General features: G+C 45.5%; 1 protein-coding gene across 1 annotated transcript in view; it reads left to right on the plus strand.

The window, feature by feature from the left end:
• NCAPD3 (non-SMC condensin II complex subunit D3) overlaps window positions 1-20,197 on the plus strand; it is a 675,764-nt gene that overhangs the window by 544,531 nt on the left and 111,036 nt on the right. Inside the window, exons 28-29 of the mRNA XM_069224452.1 lie at window positions 18,737-18,847; window positions 19,611-19,787. Of these exons, the coding sequence (XP_069080553.1) occupies window positions 18,737-18,847; window positions 19,611-19,787 (288 nt within the window). The remainder of the gene's footprint in view (window positions 1-18,736; window positions 18,848-19,610; window positions 19,788-20,197) is intronic.

Genomic DNA, 20,197 nt, shown 5'->3' on the forward strand with positions numbered 1-20,197 from the left:
ATAACAAGTATATTGAGTGGCAACAGGGTGTCCTTCGCGCAAAGGGTCGGTTATCTGGAAATCGCTTTTCATTGCATTCAAAAGCCCTTTGGTCTTAGGCTTAAGTTGCTTTTTTGCTTAATTAGAGGTATCTAAAGTTATGTCTTGAATATCAATAAAATCGCCTCCCAAAATAAAGGGGCCCGTGGGACTCATTGCTTTATTATAAAGTTGCATAAGTAGCTCTACTTCATCTATGACTGGACCGTAGTAGTTAACCAAATTGACTTGAACTTGTTTGTACAACTTTGAGCCAGATCCAACTCCCCTTAGGGTCTGTAATATCATCTTTTACTACCCAATCTAGTCTGTTACTAAGATATACTGCCACCCCTTTAACTGCCAAACCAGATGACGCAAACCAAGCTGACGAAAACTGTTTTGGAATATTACTTTTTAAGATGAGTTTCTTGAAAGTAAAGAACATCCGGATTAAATTAACATAACCATTTTAGCATTGCTTTGTATTTCTTACTATTAGAAATACCATTCGCATTGCAGGTAATAACTTTGAGCTTAACCATTGTTATTGACTAATTTGTTAATCATCCTTCTCCAACCAAAGCCAATATATTATGCTACCTTTTGAAATAACCTGAATTTTCTCAACTTAAGGGAACTCTTCCCCGTTCCATCCCCGAATCCCAAACTGCCCACCCCCTCCTCCCTGAACACTCTGACCTTGAAGCCATCCTGCCTGGGGATTCTCAGAGCATCGCCCTCCCCTGAACGCACTCCCACCCCACCCCTTATGTCTCCACATGGGTGCTCTGGCATGGCATCTAGTTGTCAGGAGCGCTAGAGGGTGAACGACATACAATAATTAAATGAAAGCTCCAATTAGTACTAGCCTCCTTTACCCAGTCCTATCCCATTACTTATATCTTGCAACAAGGTTCTGCCCGCATTCACTGTATGGATTATATTTGAGCGGCCCTTGAAAAGAACTTTTAACTTTGATTGCTGTACAAGCCCGGCTGGAGCTCCCGCCTTTTGAAATGCTAGAATCATTTCTTTTAGTTCCCTCCACCTGCGCGCAGTGGCAGCTGACTTGTTAGAAAAAATTCTGAAAGCATAGGCGCCCGGAATCTGATGTATTCTACTCTTAATTGCCTGCTGCAAGATACGTTCTTTAATCCAAAAATCGCCAAAGTTCACCAGTATTGTGCATGGGTATTTAGCATTAGGTCTTAGCACCGCTGGAACTCGATGAGCACGCATAATAGAGAGATCTTGATGGTTATCTACCAGTTCCGGAAGTACATGCTATTTAACTAGATCAGTAATCAATTGTGTAATATTCTGGCCATTCTCACAACCTTCAGGAATTCCTATAAATCTTAAATTTGATCTTCGTGAATAGTTCTCCGCATCTTCCATCTTAATCTGTAGCTGCAGTAGATCGTCTTGACATTTGGAGATTGCAGGGGCAATGTGAACTCATCCTTCTTTTACATCCTGAGACACGTTGTTCGACCTCACTGATTTGAGTGTTAAGCTGCTGAATATTAGTATTTATCAAATTTAATTGTGTTTCTGTTATTTTGTTCGCTTCTGTCTGTGAAAGTTTTAAAGACTTTAGCTCATTTAATATTTGATGGAGCAAGGATTGCAAATGAATTGTGTCTTCTCCTTCAAGTCGCCCAGCCTGTTCTGCGTAAGGTTGTGCGTCTACCTGGTATCTCTTGTGGCAGGTCCTTTCTTCCACGTCTCGTTCAGAGCCCAAAGATGATTTCATGGAAAGCCACGTGGGGTCTCCCAAATCTGAGCCGGGCTGCACGTGGGGTGGGGAGGGGGGAGAGGAAATAAATGTCTTGTGACGAAACAACAATATGGCTAACTGGCTGAGATCTGAATGGGACCTCCTTAGCCCCTCTACTTTCCCCACCGAATAGCGGATAGAGTTGCTTAGGGGCTCCTTCGCTATCACAAAACTCTTCGCTATGAGATACCAGGCTAGATGTTATCTTCTGCTGGTTATAAGCAATATTTAAATTGTCTTACAACTCTTGCACTTTGTCCTGTGCCCCATCGGGGTCTCTTTCCTTTAATAAACTCTGCCTGGGGGAGGGAGGCCTGAATCTTTAGAGTCAGGAGGTGTAGTTAATCGAGACCTGGATTCATTAATTGCAGTCTGCTGAAGGCCACTGGTATTTGTACTTGATTCCACATTTGCCATTGTTTCTGAAGGTAGGGGGCGCCTATTTTTTATGTTACATGCTGTTCTGAGAGTCTTTATTGAGGACTGGCCCTTATTCTGAAGATCCCGAGGAGAGTGTCGCATACTGGAAGGAGATGGCCTCCCTGTTCTTGAATTTCTACTACTGGGTAATAGATGTAACATGGCGAGGGGGAAGGGTCCATCTGTTACTTCTTACAGTGCTTGAAATGCTTCAAAATAAAGCCTCTTTCACCCCCCTGTCTTCCTGTATCTTCCTGTATCTTGCTGTATTAAAGCGTGCTTTTGTCCTTTTTATTTTATATCTTCCGCATGCTTCTGTGATGCTTTTGATATGCTTTTCAACATTCAGCTAACCTTTGGTGGTCTTTCAAAAATATCCAGGTTATTTTAATTTAATTTCTTTCTTAATTACTTATGTCCTCCTCGTGTTCCTGGTATTTGGTGCTTATAGTGTGTTTGAGGGGGGGGCTGTCTCTCTATCCACGCTGCATTTCCAACAAAATATGACAGAGAATGGTGCTTCTCTCACAAGCCATGCGAGCACAGGCAGTTCTGTAACCGGATGCCTTTCCACCCCCTCATCCCCTCCACCCTGTGTACCTTGATATATCTCCAAAGCAATCCTTTTTGCTTGACAGGCCGCCTCCTGTAGTCGATTCTGGCAATACACGCCGATATTGATGCAGCATTTAAAAATTCAAAACATGCAGTGATTTCCATACCACGTACTGCCTCTGTTCCTCTTCCCCGAGCTGAGACGATGGCGTGGCTGATGCGGCGACCACTGTGCACACAGTGCGAACGTCGCAGCTGATCGTGTCACACTCAGCTGACTGACGTTGAGCCGCGGAGGCGGGGCTCCTACGCGGCTCTCTCGCTGGTACCACAATAATTCTCTCTTAAGTGTCTGGGGATTCTTCAGAGGACAGAGGTGCTGCTGCTGCATTGTGCGAGGTGAGGGGGGAAGGTGTTGGGTTGGGTTGGGGAGTGGTGTGGCAGAGGATAAATGCTATGCAGAATGGTTTGAGTTGTAGTGTTGTACGGTGCTGAGGAGAGTCGAGCAGTGGGGTGTGATAGCGCAGGAGGTATGAGAGGAGATTAAGTGGGGGAGGTGAGAGGCTGGGGGGCTCAAAGGTAGTAATGCAGCAGTGCCTTTATTTGCGCCAGCACTAGACATAGCTCTCCCCACTCTCACCAAAAACAAATGCTGCGAGTGTGTTAGGGCTGAAGGTGGGGTTGCGATAGGCAGGGGGAGCAAGTATCACTGGCACGCAGTTGTAAAGGGAAATTATGGTACTTTTCAGTCCATACGGACGGAGAATAGCTCCGGCTCATCGCCCACAAATACTTTGTGCCTATTGTGTTTCTTCACTCTCTGGCCTCCTGTTCTTCATCATGTTTTACACGTGCCAAGTTTTGTTTGGTGCCCCTGTTATTTAACTGTTAGGTGAATAGTGTTTGTTAAATTAATATTGTGGATATGGGTCTTGTGTGGTGCTTAATAACCTCATGCTGGTGGCAGTCATTTTTGTGCAGTTCTTGTATCACATTTCACATTGTATTGTATGTACAGTCCCTTCCATGTCACACAGTGGATGTTGGCTGTACAGAGTGCTATTTCTGTGTCATGCTGTGGGGCTGGGTTTATGCAGTTCTTGTTTTGTCATACTCTGGTGGTTAGCTGTGCAGAGTGGTCATAATTTCTAAGGCGGTTGGAGCTGGCTTTAGTCATGTTTTGTTTCGTGGCGTGCAATAGTGAAGCACTTCATGCAATGCCGTCTCATTTCACTTAGAGCCCTGTAATCCAATGAAACCAAAAGACAATCAGTTTCCTTCTCAAGCGTTTGTGCTCGGCACCTGTGTGTTGATTTCCTTGGCTGCTCGCCATTGTGGCAGCGCTGCTTGGACAGCTGGAGAGCTGGACCTCTTATGAGAAAGAGGGCAAGCAAGAGGAGACTGGTCTGGAGAAGAAACTAATTACTTTGTCACATCCGAACACCACCTGCATATCGAAGTGTGGCTCATGCAGGTTGGGGGTAAAGGGCCCTGTGCACAGACTCATTACACTTAAAAAATAAAAATAGCCTTTCACTAAACCTTTTTGTCTTTCGTTCTGTGCATGGCAACGGACAGTGCAGGCCTTGTGACACCACACAGTTCAGCCTCGGTTTGGCCCTCCATTCTGGCAATTGGAATGCCAGAAAAGGAAATGGATGTAATCCGCACAGTGCAGTTTCCTTAGCAGAGTTGGTACTGGACATATTCGTAGAGTTTTGTCCACTTTTGGGGCAACTGCATTTTGGGACTTGTATTGTCTAGAGGTGTGAGACTCCGAGAGATGAAAGGGTTCTATTCCCTGTACTACTTTGTCCAAAGAAAGACAGAGGCTCTGGCCTATTTTAGACCTGCTGTCAATTGAATGACTTTCTCTGAAAGACAAATTTAAAATGCTCATGCTTCTCAGATGCTTGCAACTCTAAACCCTGGAGACTGGGTGGTGTCACTAGACCTGCAAGACACGCATTTCCCCATACCTGTCCTGCAGTGCCATAGATATTGCCTCTGGCCCAGGGTGGCCAAGACTATTTTCAGTTTACTCTACTCCTGTTTGGTGTGTGGGTGTTTACAAAAATGGTAGCAGCGGTGGCTGTCCGTCTTCAGATGTTAGGAGAACTCACTGCAGTCAGTCATGGACCACCTCCAGATGACGGCCGAGCTCCTGACATTGTTAGGGATCACCATAAACAAGACAAATTTCCACTTTAACCCACGCAGAAGCTTCCATTCATTAGGGCAATCCTGGACATGGTGGCTTTCTCACTGCCTGTCCTCCTGAGTGTGTGTGGAACATTCTGGATATGACCCTGATTTTTCTGGATCAGTCCTGGGTCTTGGTGAAGGTACTCTGAGGCTTTTTGGTCTCTTGGCCTCACGTATCCTTAACCTTAATGCCAGGTGGCACATGTGGGCTATGTAGAGGGACCTTTTGTTCTCAGTGGATCCAGCATCAGCGCTGCTTCTGAGACTCAATTCAGATCTCAAAGAAGACAGCTTAGGATCTGCAGTGGAGACTGACAGACACCAACCTGACCTGCGACAGATGTCTCTCCCTTCTCCAATCAGAGTTTGCAGTGATAAAAGATGCGTCACTGATGATCCGTCTGGCTCTAAAAGCCTTCCTGCCATCCATCAAAAGGAGACTGGTGCTAGTCCTCACAGACAGTACTAACCCCATGTGGTACTACAGCAGACAGGGCAGTGTGGGGTCCTGGATACCAGGCCAGTAGGCACCTTGTCTAAGGTAGATCAGGACAAGTCCAGCTCCTGTCATCTTGATCGCCCCAGGCTGGGCCAGGAGGGTGTGCTACCCAGAGCTTCCGAGCCCGAGTGTCTTCCTGTATAGCATTGCAGGGTCCTGCTTCTGATTTTCCACAACATACTTCTCTTGCAAGGCGTTTGAGCGGCAGCAGCTAAATGCATTTGATTTGCCAACCAAGGTGGTTGATGTCATTCTGGTGACCAGACACCCATCCACGAAGACGCTCTAAGCTGGATGCTGGGACAGCTTTTTCACCTGGTGTGGTGTCCGAAATACCAGCTTCTTACGTGCCAGTCATTTATATGTTCTTTTGTTTTTTCTTTCATTAGTACAGCAAGGCATTGCGGTGGTCACCTTGAAAGGCTATTTGTCTTCCCTTTTGATCTTTCTGTGTTTATCTCACCAGCTGTCTTAAACTCACCCATTAGAATGTTTTTTGTAAAATGTTTGACTTGAATTTCCCCTAGATAGGTAGATATGCTTCAGTGGGATCTGAACTTGGTCTTCACATTTCTCATGCGCTTGCCCTTTGATCCTATGCAGTCTTTTCTTTATGGCCACAACATCAGTGTGCTGTGTGAGTAAACTGCAGGTGTTGCCTGTACAGCCACCCTCTCCTCTATTTTTTGGAACAAGTTTGTGCTTGGGGCACAAGCAGCCTTCCTTTCTAATTTGTTAAGCACTTCCCATGTTGGCCAGTTGATCTCTCTGCCAACCTTCTTTGCCCTACCTCACCATTTGAAGATGGAGAAGAGACTACACTTCCTTGATCCCAAAAATGTGTTCTTTCAATATCAACTGAACTAAGACCCATTGAGGGGATGATCAGCTCTTTGTAAAGTTTTCAGGTGTAAAGAAAGGCAAGGTGGTGCAAAAGGCGCCCCATCAAGGCTGATAGTCCTGTGTATCAGGATCTGCTGTGTACCTGCCAAGAAGCAGCTCCACAGTAAGTGTGCTGGCCTGTTCCTTGAGGGCCAAGATGTTACATTGGGGTTGGCTTGATGGGTTCCTGTTCTGGAAATGTGCCAAATGAAACATGGGCGTCTGTACATAAATTCATGAAACACTCCTGCTTTAATAGTTTGGTCTGACAAGAAGGTCAGATAGCCTGTTCTGCTGGACTTTCTGGCTTGAGTAATCCTGCCAAATCCACCGCCTTTGAGAGGTACTGCCACTATCTTTTGTATTCTCTCTATTCTAAAGCTGATAATCTGTAGATAGAACTGTCCATCAAGAGAAGAGGTTACTTACCTTCAACATCACACATTCTGATAGATACTCACTGCCCTCCCACCTCCGTGTTCTGTGGAGTGACTTGTTTTGAATTAAAAAAGTTTCCAGTTTAGAGTTTGGCACGCTGTCACCTATAATTTGTTTGACCTACTGCTTCTGGGGGTGTGGAATGAGAAAGGTAAATGAAACTGACATCGGAGCGCAAAGAACAGGGCAGTGCATAGTCACAGTGGAGCCGGGTGGTACCACCTAGTGACAAGCAGTAGCTGGAAAATCTTCTGATCCAGTATGGTACCTTTCAATATCCTAAGGCGAGAAATCTGAAGGGTGAGTGCACCAGAAAGAGCTTTATCCAAGGTAAGTCACTGGTTTCTCATGTCTCTCAGCTTGTGCTTTACCTAATCAAATGTTTTCTTCCTTTTCTGAGTGTTCATGGCATAGTTGAGGGATGGAGGATATCTGGTTTCTGTTTAATTCATTGTTTTTTCTGACCTGTTGCTGCTAAGAGTGAAACTTTATCAGTGTACGTAATCAAATCGTAATTATTCTGGAGATGGGCACAGGTTTGGGCGTGGGCTGTTCTATGGGTGCTTTCCACTTGTGCAATCTTGAACTCTGTGGCCTGAACGTTTTCAGTGAAAAGTCCTGTGAGAGGAATTTTTTTACCTTCTGGCAAAACTTAAACAGGCACATGTAGTGGCCTGTTTTCAAGGTGAACCCCTTTGGCAGCTACCAACCCACTCTAGTGAATTGTGGTCTCACTCTCCAGTTGCATAGACCCAGGTCAGGTGTTCACCTCTTCGCAAGTCGCCACACAGACAGTGGCACACCAAGGTTAGGACTGGGTAATGTCAGCAGGCGGTTCAGACTTGCTTGGTACAGGTATGAAGGAAGGGCTGTTTCTTGGAGGCTCAGCCACCGATCCTCGCCGTTGCACCACTGCCCCCCTCGCCCCACCTCAAAACAGGATTCACTAGGTTATACTCTTGATGGAAAACTCTCAGCATGCTCATAGAATATTTCAGAAGTTCAGAAGCCTAGCATGCACTCAGTCGGCAGCGGCTCTGTTGCACAAGTTAGGCTTCACCATCGGTGCCAAAAACCGTTCTCCAGTCGCAGCAGGTTTAGCCATTTTTAGGGTATCCTAAAAGAAAATGGTCACAAGCAGACGTCATTGAGAAGGCCTAGTGTTGGTACAGCCTAGGACTCTGCACGCCCTCCTATTCTTTAACAGGAATTTTTTTAGGCCTTTATTTGATCTACTTCTGCCAGTGAGCATCTCCACAGACTCTTCAGTTGTGGGGTGGGAAGCACACTTAAACTACATGAATGTACATGGTATCTAAATGACAAAATAGTAGAGTTACCATATCAGTTACCTTGAACTCATGGCAATCACTCTAGCTGTCAGAGCGTTTTACAAACTCATTTGTCGTGAGGCAACCTTATAAAGATGGGGAGCATGACAGCAATGTATTACATTCAGAAGCAGGACACACAAACTCAACCCAGCCATTTGCACTGGCCCTGGATGTATGACATTAGGCCCTTCAACATGTTCAGCTCCTACCAGAACATTTGCCAGAAGTGGACAACAGCTTTGTGTATCTGGTAAACAGGACGCTTCAGCGGATCCACAGGAGGGAGATTAATCCCTAAGTGCTCCAAAAGTGCTAAGGACACTACCATAACCGATTTGTTCCCCACTGAGAAAAATGACAAAACTTCACCTCCAGGCTACCACTGGCTTTGACCAATTTATTATAGATGAATGGGTCAGGGATATATGATTAGACTTTACCTGCACTTCCCCGATCCCATACATGATGAGAACAATGAGGCAAGTGTCAATGACTCATTTTGGTAGCATCTACATTGGCCTGTCAATCTTGGCACACCATGCTTCTGGAGATGGTTGTACATCAATATAAAAAACTAATGCAGGGGCCAGGGCATCTGACTCTGCATCAGATTCTTTTTTGACAGGAGTTAATTTATTGTTTGTTGCATTTGTAAAAGGTGGAATTGGCATATACTATCTGATTGCACCGAGCTGAGCTAGCAGCCATTACGCAGAATTCAGAGCAATTGGCCCTTGCTTATTCCTGTTATCAAGGCCTTCATGGAGGGCTTTAAGAGTGTCATTTCTCCAAGTACACCTTCAGTGATGGACAATATGGCCCGGGTGTATGTAAATGAGCAAGAGGAAGCAGTCTCAACTCCTTTGTCATTAAGCATTGAGGCTCTTCTCTTTGGGGCATTGTCATGGGATCTGGTTGACTGCCAATCACCTTTTGGGGTTCTCTGAATTTCATAGATGATGGCCTGAGCAGGCTTTCTCTTATCAAGTACATGTGGTGTCTTCTGCCATAGGTAGTCGCGGATATATTCACTCTGTGGGACACAGCTCAGGTGGACTTGTTCACCACCATAGAAAATTGGTCAGTGCCAGCAATTCTTCTTTCCAGTATCTTTGAGGGAAGCCTTGAGGCACATGTTTCAGTTGAGGTTGAACTTTCCACCTCACTACGCGTTTCCCCATACCCTTGATTGCTAGAATCCTGAGGAGGACTCGCCAAGACGGGCTCTAAGTCATCCTCGTCACCTCAGATTGGCTGAGAAGTGTGTAATACGCGGACCTTCTCCACCTCACACATGTCCTCTTCTTCGGCTTCTTTTCAAAGGGATCTTCTCTCCCAATCGTGAGGAATGATTCTGCACCCCAGTCTTCAGAGTCTTCACCTTCTGCCAGGAGATTGAGCGAGAACAGTTAAGCTCCTTTCAGCTGCTTCCTGAGGTGGTGTACGGTATCTTGTCTACTCACCATCCTTCTGTTAAATCTTTATAGTCTGAGAGATGGAATACCTGTTTTCTGGTGCTTTGACAATGTTGATCACTTAAGGGCAAGTTTGTCTTAAGTGTGTGCATTGGACACTGTCAAGGGTTAGATCCCCAATTACGATTAGGTTTCTTAATGGACTGACTGATCTGTATCCCATTTCTCCTTTTGTTATACCCCAGTGGGACCAAAACCTTGTTCTTAACTTTTTTGATGGGTTTCGATTTGAATCTCCTCATAGTTGCCAGTGTGCTTATTGACCATAAAAACTCTTTTTGGTTGCAGTTACTTTGGCAAGACGAGTCAGTGAGCTGCAGGCACCAAGTTTCCATCCAAACTGCACATCCTGTCAGTGGGAAAGGAGTAACTGCATCACCTGGATTCCAGGAGGGTGGTCAGTTTTTATATTGATGCACAAAATACTTTAAAGTGGGTGAAAAGCTATTTGATGGTTACTGTGACAGTAGACAAGGCAAAGCAGTCAAGAAGTGGACTTTGTCTTGCTGGATCATCATTTCCATTAAAATGTGCTTAGCCTTTGCCAAGAAAGAACCGCCTGAGGAAATCTTGGCCCATTTGACCTGGGCCAACTCTTCATCTTCTGCTCTTTGAAGAGGTGTTTCTATCCCAAATATCTGCAAAATGGCAACATGGTTGCCTTTGCATTACCTTTGCCACACACTATTGGTTGGACTTGGAGGTGTATAGAGATGGCCACTTTTCCAGATCGGTGCTGCAAGATTTCCTCATCTCACCATCCCTCAGGCCACCTCCAGTGGATGTTGCTTGGGAATCTATTCAACAGGTGTGCAGGTAGAAGAATACATTAGAATTAAAATTTACCTTTAGAAACGCACTTTCTAGTCTCGAAAAAAAAATTTATAACGTATATGATCCTATATTGCCAACCTGGGGTTGAGGTGACATTTACAAACCACTTGCCCCTCGATCATGGTTTATGATGTCACCAGAACCCCTTGATAGCAATACTGCACCATATTACTCAGTTACCTGTTCTGTACCCTACATATAGAGATGGAGAGAGAGATATAGATTAAGGTTGGTGTACGCAGATTTAGCCATAGATAGGTGTACAGAAAGTAATATATATGTATAAAACATGTTTATACTTGTGTGTGTGTGTATCTTCATCCATCTTAGACTGCTTGTCGCGGCTGTTCACCTGACCGAAAGGCGGGTCAGTAAAAAAATGGAGTCAGACGAATCTGCAATACTTATGCAGTATACTTGTTGTGCTACCCTGATGTATTTCAGCTGCCCTGCTACTCATGACGAGTATTTTGATAATTAGGCTATCAGTAAGTAAATAGTTTAAATTATGTAGTAGGACAATGAGCTGACTTTTTCTAATATGTATAAGGAAATGTAGCGGTAAGAATGTTTTCAATGTCTACGATAATGTCACACATAAAGTGGTGAAATACGAGAACAAGATGGCTGTTCTGTGTATTTGATCAAGACAAGACTGGGTAGCAGAAGAGCACTTTAATAAAGACATGGATTTGCAACATTCCAAAGCGTCCATAATCCTTGCCTGGAGTTAGAGTGGGGGGGGGGGGGTGGGTGTGTGTGTGTGTACTCACTGAAAAAAACAAAGGTTCAAGGGACGTTATAGTTAGGCTCACATTTCAAATATACAAAACCATTGAAATTCAACAGTTATGATTAGTTATTTCCCCAGCCATGCACATCAATGATTTTACTGCAAATGTTACATTATTAATATTATCAATGATGTTATAAAAGATGTCATGAGTGATGTAATACATGGAGTAATTAGCAGTGCATGGCAAGGGTGCGAGTTATAGTTACCATCAGACATGAGTTATAGTTACTTGAAAGAACTCCAAATAAAGCCTTAAGGTCCCTGTGGTCTCAGCCGGCTCCCAGCCTCCTGCAGGAGCTGGCATTGCACCAGCATGCATGGAGCTGCTAATTATGCATGACAGCGGGCAGGGAAACAGATGAAACCTTCACTCCTGGCAAGCTGGAGCAGTTTGACAGCTCCTACTTGCTGGGAGTGTTTGCTCTCACTTGGCAGGAGTTGTCACAGCTTCGACCAAGCGGACACAGATAGCTATCTCCCAAGTGTAGGCACTTAAGGAGATAGCAGGAGCTGGCTCTGCTGGGAGACGGACCCCAGGGCCATTAAGGGCTCTAGGAGGGGAGCCATGCACCGCCCCCCAGCTTTCTTTTGCACCTGCCGGTTCCTGGAAGGCAGTGGTCCCTGGAGCCGTATATGGCCCGGAAGGGAGTCAGGCAGCCCCTTTCCCAGTTGTTATTACATGTTTGGCCTCTGTGAGGTGGTGGACCCTGGAGAGGGCTGTGCAGCCGTCTTGCAAATGTTTGTTTTCAGCCCCAGGGAGGTGGTGGTTCCAGTGACATGCAAAAGCACCAGGAGATGGGTCAGCATAGCCCCCTTCCACAATTTTTTATAGATCCCTGGGGAGGTTGTGGTCCCCGGGGATCATACGAACCCCATGGTGGGGGTGGGGGGGGGAGAGATTCGTATGCAAAAAAACGGAAGGATTAAACCCAGATCTGTGACTGGGGGTGAATGTTTGATTTGTTCTGCATTCCGTCCATCATCTGTTGTTTTTGCATCCGTCGCCCCAAGTAGGAAGGGTATGCCCAGACCTGGGTCCCATGCTTGCTATGCCACCAGATTCAAGCTAGCCTGGTTGATGAAGGGTGATACCCTGAAACTGGTCCCCGGATGCTTGTTTCTGGCCAAGGGCAGATCTGGCCTGGCAGTTTGGGCTGGACTGTTCCCATGGGGAACAGGGTCGGGTCAAGACTGATTTGCATATGGCTGGGTCTAAACTGTAATGGCATGGCAAGTGAAAAAAATGATGGATTAAACCCAGATCTGTGACTGGGAGTGAATGTTTGATTTGTTCTTCATTCCGTCCATCATCTGTTCTTTTTGCGTCTGGGGAGGTAATGGTCCCTGGGGCTCAAAAGAGCACTAGGGAGGGTAGGGGGCCCGTGCACTCCCCCCCCCCCCCCCCCCCCCCCCCCCCACACACACACACTCTTTCTTGTTTTTTTTTAATATGGCCTCATGTCCCCCGGACCTGGCCCACCCAGGGGCTACATTTTAAACAAATGCAGGAAGGTTTTTTTAGGGGCTTGGATGAAGCAGAGTCCCAAAATGGCTGTGAACACTTCCTGATTCGATGTGTTGGCAGCCCAATCAAATCTCACCTTGTTCCTATGTATCCATATTTATTTTCCCTTTAATATTTCTAAAACTTCCAAACTGATTTACACCAAATCACAAAAAGCACGATCTGCGTACCAAGATCTAGCTTCCTGCAAAATTTGGTGTAATTCCGTTCAGTGGCTCAGGCTACAGTCATGTCTAAAGACCCTATGGTAAAATACATGAGGGAAAACACATTTGGGACATACCCTTTTTCTCGACCCCTGCATGATGAATCACCCCAAAACTTTCAAGACAGCAGCTGAACCAACTGTTGTATTTTGAAAATTTCGGGAAAATTCATCAAATGGGGCCAAAGTTACTGGCAAAACAAAAGCACATTTAAATATTCATAACACTTAAACAGAAAAGCTATTGAAAAAGTAGTAGTAGCGAGCGTTAATGGGTGAATTTGTCACTTTCTTTATGAAAAGACCAAATAGCCATTAAAAGGATCACTAAATAAGAACAGTACTAGGAAAAACTCTTTAGCAGACCCTTTTTTTTCAAATAAAAACACAAAGAAGAAATGAACTAGCTGTTTTGTTAAATTTTTTAAAATATAAATTGAAGATCCCATAGTGAAGAAGAAAAAGTTACTTTCTTTTAATTCTACTTCTCTTTTAAGTTTTTTTTTTTTTTTCAATGAATTAATTCACAAAAATTGTTGCACTTTGACTTTTCTGATGGATGTGTAAACTCTGCAAATTCCTCACTTGGACTAATCTCAAGTGTAAGGCTGGATCCAGAAACTTCAAAGCTCTCACGCCGCTAGTATGCGGCTCTGACTTCGTATCTACATCTTATGACATCACCAAAGTCATAGAGCCTTACCGGTGCAAAGACGTTCTTTCCCCTTTTTTCATCGTTGATGCTGATCCGAAGCTTGCTCTCTCCTGAGAGTTGTGAGTTTTCGTCACAGAAATGTCATACTCTAGTGCAGTGTTGTGTTGCCTCCAGAACATTCAGGCTTTACGCTGTGCTGGGATTGCAAGGGACAGATGACCATCACAGATCCATACTCTCTGTGATTTGATGCTTGGGGCCAGACCCATTGTTACTGCGACTTGTGCCACAGTGTGCATCCTAAGGTCATCACAGAATTGGAAGCAAAGACTTTTATGGCCTGGGCCTGTGAGGACTGGTGAAGTCAACAACATTCAAGGCACAGTTCCAGATCACATTCCTAGCATTCCTCCGGAACAAAAAAGAAAAGTAATTCTCCCAAGTGACCCTCCCATTCTCCTCCAAGTCAGATTTAGTTTCGGAGGAGCTGTCTGATCCTGCTCAGGGTGGCTCTTTGCCTATACCTTATCCGAATCCGACCCTCAAGCCAATTCAATTGGCACTGACTCCTTCCTGTTTGACGCCGCCAATGCCAATTCCATTCTTACTAGGTGCATTGGTGCCAGCTCCACAGATGCTGGATTTCCTGTGTCCTACACAATTGTTCTGTGTTCCGAGTGCGGGTATGAACCCAGCTGTATTTTTTAACACAATGTTTGGCATTTTCGCCAGGGCCTTGCACCCATAAAGCACAATATCTGGACCAGTGAAAACTTTCAGCCTTCTAATGTTCATGCCATCGGTGCCTGCCCCAGCCTTAACACCAGCACACAACTACGCTATGTTGGAGCTTCACTGAAATCCGTTGATGCCGTGTCCTCTGCCTCAAAAGTGATCCAGGAGAGGTACAAAGGCTTATTGAATAGGAAAATTATCGGGGGCTGACGGAAAACCCTGACAGGCTAGTAGGAGCAATACTTAGCAGTCCTCCAAAGAGCCCCCAGAGTGCATGGAATCATACAACCACTACTGGCAGCGGTATTGGGGTATGATTCCGACATGTTTGATACAAACATGCCCAGGATTCGGAGTTACCATTATGTAGCTGGACAAAGGTACACAGGTAAAGTGGCTTCCCCGCACTTATCAAGTCCAGTGAAATAGAACTGGAGTTCATAGGGGCACCTCTGCTCATGCAGGGGTGCCCTCACACACAGGGACCTGCACCCTGCCCTCTGGTTTAGGAGGGCCTACCGTAGGGGTAAATTACAGTGACCTGGTGCAGTGACCTGTGGTGAAAAGGTTGCATGTACATTTTTTATGGGCTCCCATGGGTGGCACAATACATGTTGCAGCCGCAATGGGGACCCCCTGGTGCTCCAATGCCCTGGATACCTAAGTATCATATACTAGGTACTTACAAGGGGCACCAGTATGCTAACTGTGGAGTGTACAAAGTCCTAGGCAACCAAATTTAGCGGGAGAGAGCACCATCACTGGGATCCTGGTTAGCAGAATCCCAGTGAAGACAGACTAAGCATACTGATAGCAGGCAAAAAGTGGTGGTAACCATGTGTGAGAAAGTAGCCTCTTTCTAGCCTTGTTACCCCCACTTTGGGCCTGTTTGTGAGTGTATGTCAGGGTGTTTTCACTGTCTCACTGGTATCCTGCTTGCCAGGGCCCAGTGCTCATAGTGAAAACCCTATGTTTTCAGTATGTTTGTTATGTGTCACTGGGACCCTGCTAGTCAGGACCCCAGTGCTCATAAGTTTGTGACCTATAGGTATGTGTTCCCTGTGTGATGCCTAACTGTCTCACTGAGGCTCTTCTAACCAGAACCTCAGTGGTTATGCTCTCTCTTTACAAATTGTCACTAACAGGCTAGTGACCAATTTTACCAATTTACATTGGCTTACTGGAACACCCTTATAATTCCCTAGTATATGGTACTGAGGTACCCAGGGTATTGGGGTTCTAGGAGATCCCTATGGGCTGCAGCATTTCTTTTGCCACCCATAGGGAGCTCAGACAATTCTTACACAGGCCTGCCACTGCAGCCTGAGTGAAATAACGTCCACGTTATTTCACAGCCATTTTACACTGCACTTAAGTAACTTATAAGTCACCTATATGTCTAACCTTTACCTAGTAAAGGTTGGGTGCTAAGTTACTTAGTGTGAGGGCACCCTGGCACTAGCCAAGGTGCCCCCACATTGTTCAGGGCCAATTCCCCGGACTTTGTGAGTGCGGGGACACCATTACACGCGTGCACTACATATAGGTCACTACCTATATGTAGCTTCACAATGGTAACTCCGAATATGGCCATGTAATATGTCTGTAATCATGGAATTGCCCCCTCTATACCATCCTGGCATAGTTGGCACAATCCCATGATCCCAGTGGTCTGTAGCACAGACCCTGGTACTGCCAAACTGCCTTTCCCGGGGTTTCACTGCAGCTGCTGCTGCTGCCAACCCCTCAGACAGGCATCTGCCCTCCTGGGGTCCAGCCAGGCCTGGCCCAGGATGGCAGAACAAAGGACTTCCTCTGAGAGAGTGTGTTACACCCTCTCCCTTTGGAAAATGGTGTGAAGGCAGGGGAGGAGTAGCCTCCCCCAGCCTCTGGAAATGCTTTCATGGGCACATTTGGTGCCCATTTCTGCATAAGCCAGTCTACACCGGTTCAGGGACCCCTTAGCCCTGCTCTGGCGCGAAACTGGACAAAGGAAAGGGGAGTGACCACTCCCCTGACCTGTACCTCCCCTGGGAGGTGCCCAGAGCTCCTCCAGTGTGCTCCAGACCTCTGCCATCATGGAAACAGAGGTGCTGCTGGCACACTGGACTGCTCTGAGTGGCCAGTGCCACCAGGTGACGTCAGAGACTCCTTGTGGTAGGCTCCTTCAGGTGTTGCTAGCCTATCCTCTCTCCTAGGTAGCCAAACCCTCTTTGCTGGCTATTTAGGGTCTCTGTCTCTTGGGATTCCTTAGATAACGAATGCAAGAGCTCATCCGAGTTCCTCTGCATCTCTCTCTTCACCTTCTGCCAAGGAATCGACTGCTGACCGCGCTGGAAGCCTGCAAAACTGCAACATAGTAGCAAAGACGACTACTGCAACTCTGTAACACTGATCCTGCCGCCTTCTCGACTGTTTTCCTGGTGGTGCATGCTGTGGGGGTAGTCTGCCTCCTCTCTGCACTAGAAGCTCCGAAGAAATCTCCCGTGGGTCGACGGACTCGTCCCCCTGCAACCGCAGGCACCAAAAAGCTGCATTACCGGTCCCTTGGGTCTCCTCTCAGCACGACGAGCGAGGTCCCTCGAATCCAGCAACTCTGTCCAAGTGACTCCCACAGTCCAGTGACTCTTCAGTCCAAGTTTGGTGGAGGTAAGTCCTTGCCTCCCCACGCCAGACTGCATTGCTGGGAACCGCGACTTTTGCAGCTACTCCGGCCCCTGTGCACTTCCGGCGGAAATCCTTTGTGCACAGCCAAGCCTGGGTCCACGGCACTCTAACCTGCATTGCACGACTTTCTAAGTTGGTCTCCGGCGACGTGGGACTCCTTTGTGCGACTTCGGGTGAGCACCGTTTCACGCATCCTCGTAGTGCCTGTTTCTGGCACTTCTCCGGGTGCTACCTGCTGCTGAGAGGGCTCCTTGTCTTGCTCGACGTCCCCTCTCTCTCCTGACGCACTTTGCGATATCCTGGTCCTTCCTGGGCCACAGCAGCATCCAAAAACGCTTACCGCACGATTTGCAGCTAGCAAGGCTTGTTGGCGTTCTTTCGGCGGGAAAACACTTCTGCACGACTCTCCAAGGCGAGAGGGATCCGTCCACAAAATGGGAAGTCTCTAGCCCTTTTCGTTCCTGCAGAAACCTCAGCTTCTTCTGTCCAGTAGAAGCTTCTTTGCACCCACTGCTGGCATTTCCTGGGCATCTACCCATCTCCGACTTGCTTGTGACTATTGTACTTGGTCCCCTTGTTCCACAGGTACCCCAGATTGGAAATCCATCGTTGTTGCATTGTTGGTTTGTGTCTTTCCTGCATTATTCCCCTATCACGACTTCTTTGTCCTTTGGGGAACTTTAGTGCACTTTGCACTCACTTTTCAGGGTCTTGGGGTGGGCTATTTTTCTAACCCTCACTATTTTCTAATAGTCCCAGTGACCCTCTACAAGGTCACATAGGTTTGGGGTCCATTCGTGGTTCGCATTCCACTTTTGGAGTATATGGTTTGTGTTGCCCCTATCCCTATGTGTCCCCATTGCATCCTATTGTAACTATACATTGTTTGCACTGTTTTCTAAGACTATACTGCATATTTCTGGTATTGTGTATATATATCTTGTGTATATTTCCTATCCTCTCACTGAGGGTACACTCTGGGATACTTTGGCATATTGTCATAAAAATAAAGTACCTTTATTTTTAGTATAACTGTGTATTGTGTTTTCCTATGATATTGTGCATATGACACTAAGTGGTACTGTAGGAGCTTCACTCGTCTCCTAGTTCAGCCTAAGCTGCTCTGCTAAGCTACCATTATCTATCAGCCTATGCTGCTAGACACCCTATACACTAATAAGGGATAACTGGGCCTGGTGCAAGGTGCAAGTACCCCTAGGTACTCACTACAAGCCAGTCCAGCCTCCTACACCATGCCAAAAATAGGGTACTTTCCTACAACGCCCCATAATGCATTTTGAACAATCTGACTCCTTTCCTAAATATAGAGCGCTTAAGAGTATATTGGACAGCTTCTAGCTTAGTGTAACTGCACTGAGGTTTGTTTTTTTTCTTTTCGTTTTTTCCATGACGAAGTCTGTGTTGTACCTGGTCCTAATTCAAACATGTACTTTATCAAAATTCATATGAGGTGACAGTTTTGCAGATTGAAAAGCAAAGCTTAGTCCTTAATGTAACATAATATTCCAAAGTTTTGCTTGCGCAGAGGAGGCCTTCTGTTCAGTTGTGCCTTCTGTGGTTATATATTTCTACTTTTCTACCCTATGCAGGGCATTCTGTGTTCCACTTTATTATGCTGTGCATGTGAAGTAAGACAAAGATGCTTTGAATCCTGCATTCAACCGTTTTGTGTTTTACTTTTGAATGTAGGTTCAAAAGAAAATCTTCATTGAAAACATCATCCCCATCATCACTTCGCTGAAAGGGTTTCTGGAGCAGAAACGGATTCCAGCTCTGCGAGAGCTCATGAATTACCTTCGGGTATGTATTTTTGTTGTGGACGAAGTTGAACCACCACAGCCTTTCCAACCAGAAACCTTGTAAATCCAAATAGGAGGGAGACAGATATGTCTTGGGTAAGACGGTTGAGGAACCTCATGGCACAGGAGATATTAGAGTAGCATAGCATTTTAATGATCTGTGGAAATATCTGTAGTTTAATGTGCGTTGAGATGACTAAGACTTGTGAGCCCCTTCTGCGAGGTAGTGAGACATGCCATAGCACTTTTTCTGTTAATTGTCTAGGTCTTGTGGCTACAAAACCTATAGAAATGCAAAGTCATCCCAAGATCACATCTGTGGTTAAGTGGGAGTAAAGTTAGGATATTCAGGTTTGGGTATCTGGGTAAGAGTTGTTAGAGCTTAAAGATCTTATAAGCTTATTTTGGTTAAGAACAAGATTTTGAACTCCTTTTCATGAAGGTATCTACCTTTGCATAAAATGTTAGAGTTTCTTTAGAGCTATCATTACAACATAACTTCCAGAGTATAGAAATAGAGTTGGCCATCTGTACGTTATATTAAAAGTTCATATCTGTTGAACATATTAAGTGCTTACACATTGAGTTCCATTTGTCTACTTGCCTTCTAGTGCTTGAATAACTGTTCCAACTACCACTCCTAGCTCGTGCCCAAACTCTCGTGTTTAAGGCCCATTACCATTTTAAGATTATTACTCACCCTGTTGATGTTGGCTATGAAAATGTGTAGCTTCGTATCATATTGTAATTTCTTGTTTGTATAGGAAATGATGCAGGATTACAGGAATGAAATTCAGGATTTCTTTGCTGTTGATAAACAACTGGCAGCAGAGCTTGAGTATGATATGAAGAAGTATGAAGAACAGTTGGCCATGGAGCAGGCGGAAGAAGACAGTTTAACCATCAACCTAGTGGCACCGCCAGTTCTGGGCACCCCACAAGTAAGTGTGGTGTTACGAGCAGGCTGCATTGTATTAGGTGACTTAGTTTCACTGAAGAACGCAGTGTAACGGATACATAATCAAGAAATTAGTACGCCATCATTAGACACCCCTGCACTGTCTATTACGTTTATTAGCCTGTATTGTTATGATAGAATTTATATAGGGGTAGTAAGGGTGAAAGGTGCCGCACCTCCAGGGAGTGTACACAGTAAGTAAACGAAACGAGCGTTAACAAGGTCAAAAGTGGTGCCAGTGGTCAAGTCTTACTACCCGATAGACATAAAATGTGTATACAGATACACAATATACAATAAGCAATATGGGACCACAGCACGCATGAGTAAAACACAATCAAATGACATCAATTTGTCCAGGTAAGTTGATGAAGTTGAAGAAAAACACGTAGG

Source organism: Pleurodeles waltl, chromosome 3_1 (assembly GCF_031143425.1).
Source record: "Pleurodeles waltl isolate 20211129_DDA chromosome 3_1, aPleWal1.hap1.20221129, whole genome shotgun sequence".
NCBI classification, from domain to species: Eukaryota; Metazoa; Chordata; class Amphibia; order Caudata; family Salamandridae; genus Pleurodeles; species Pleurodeles waltl.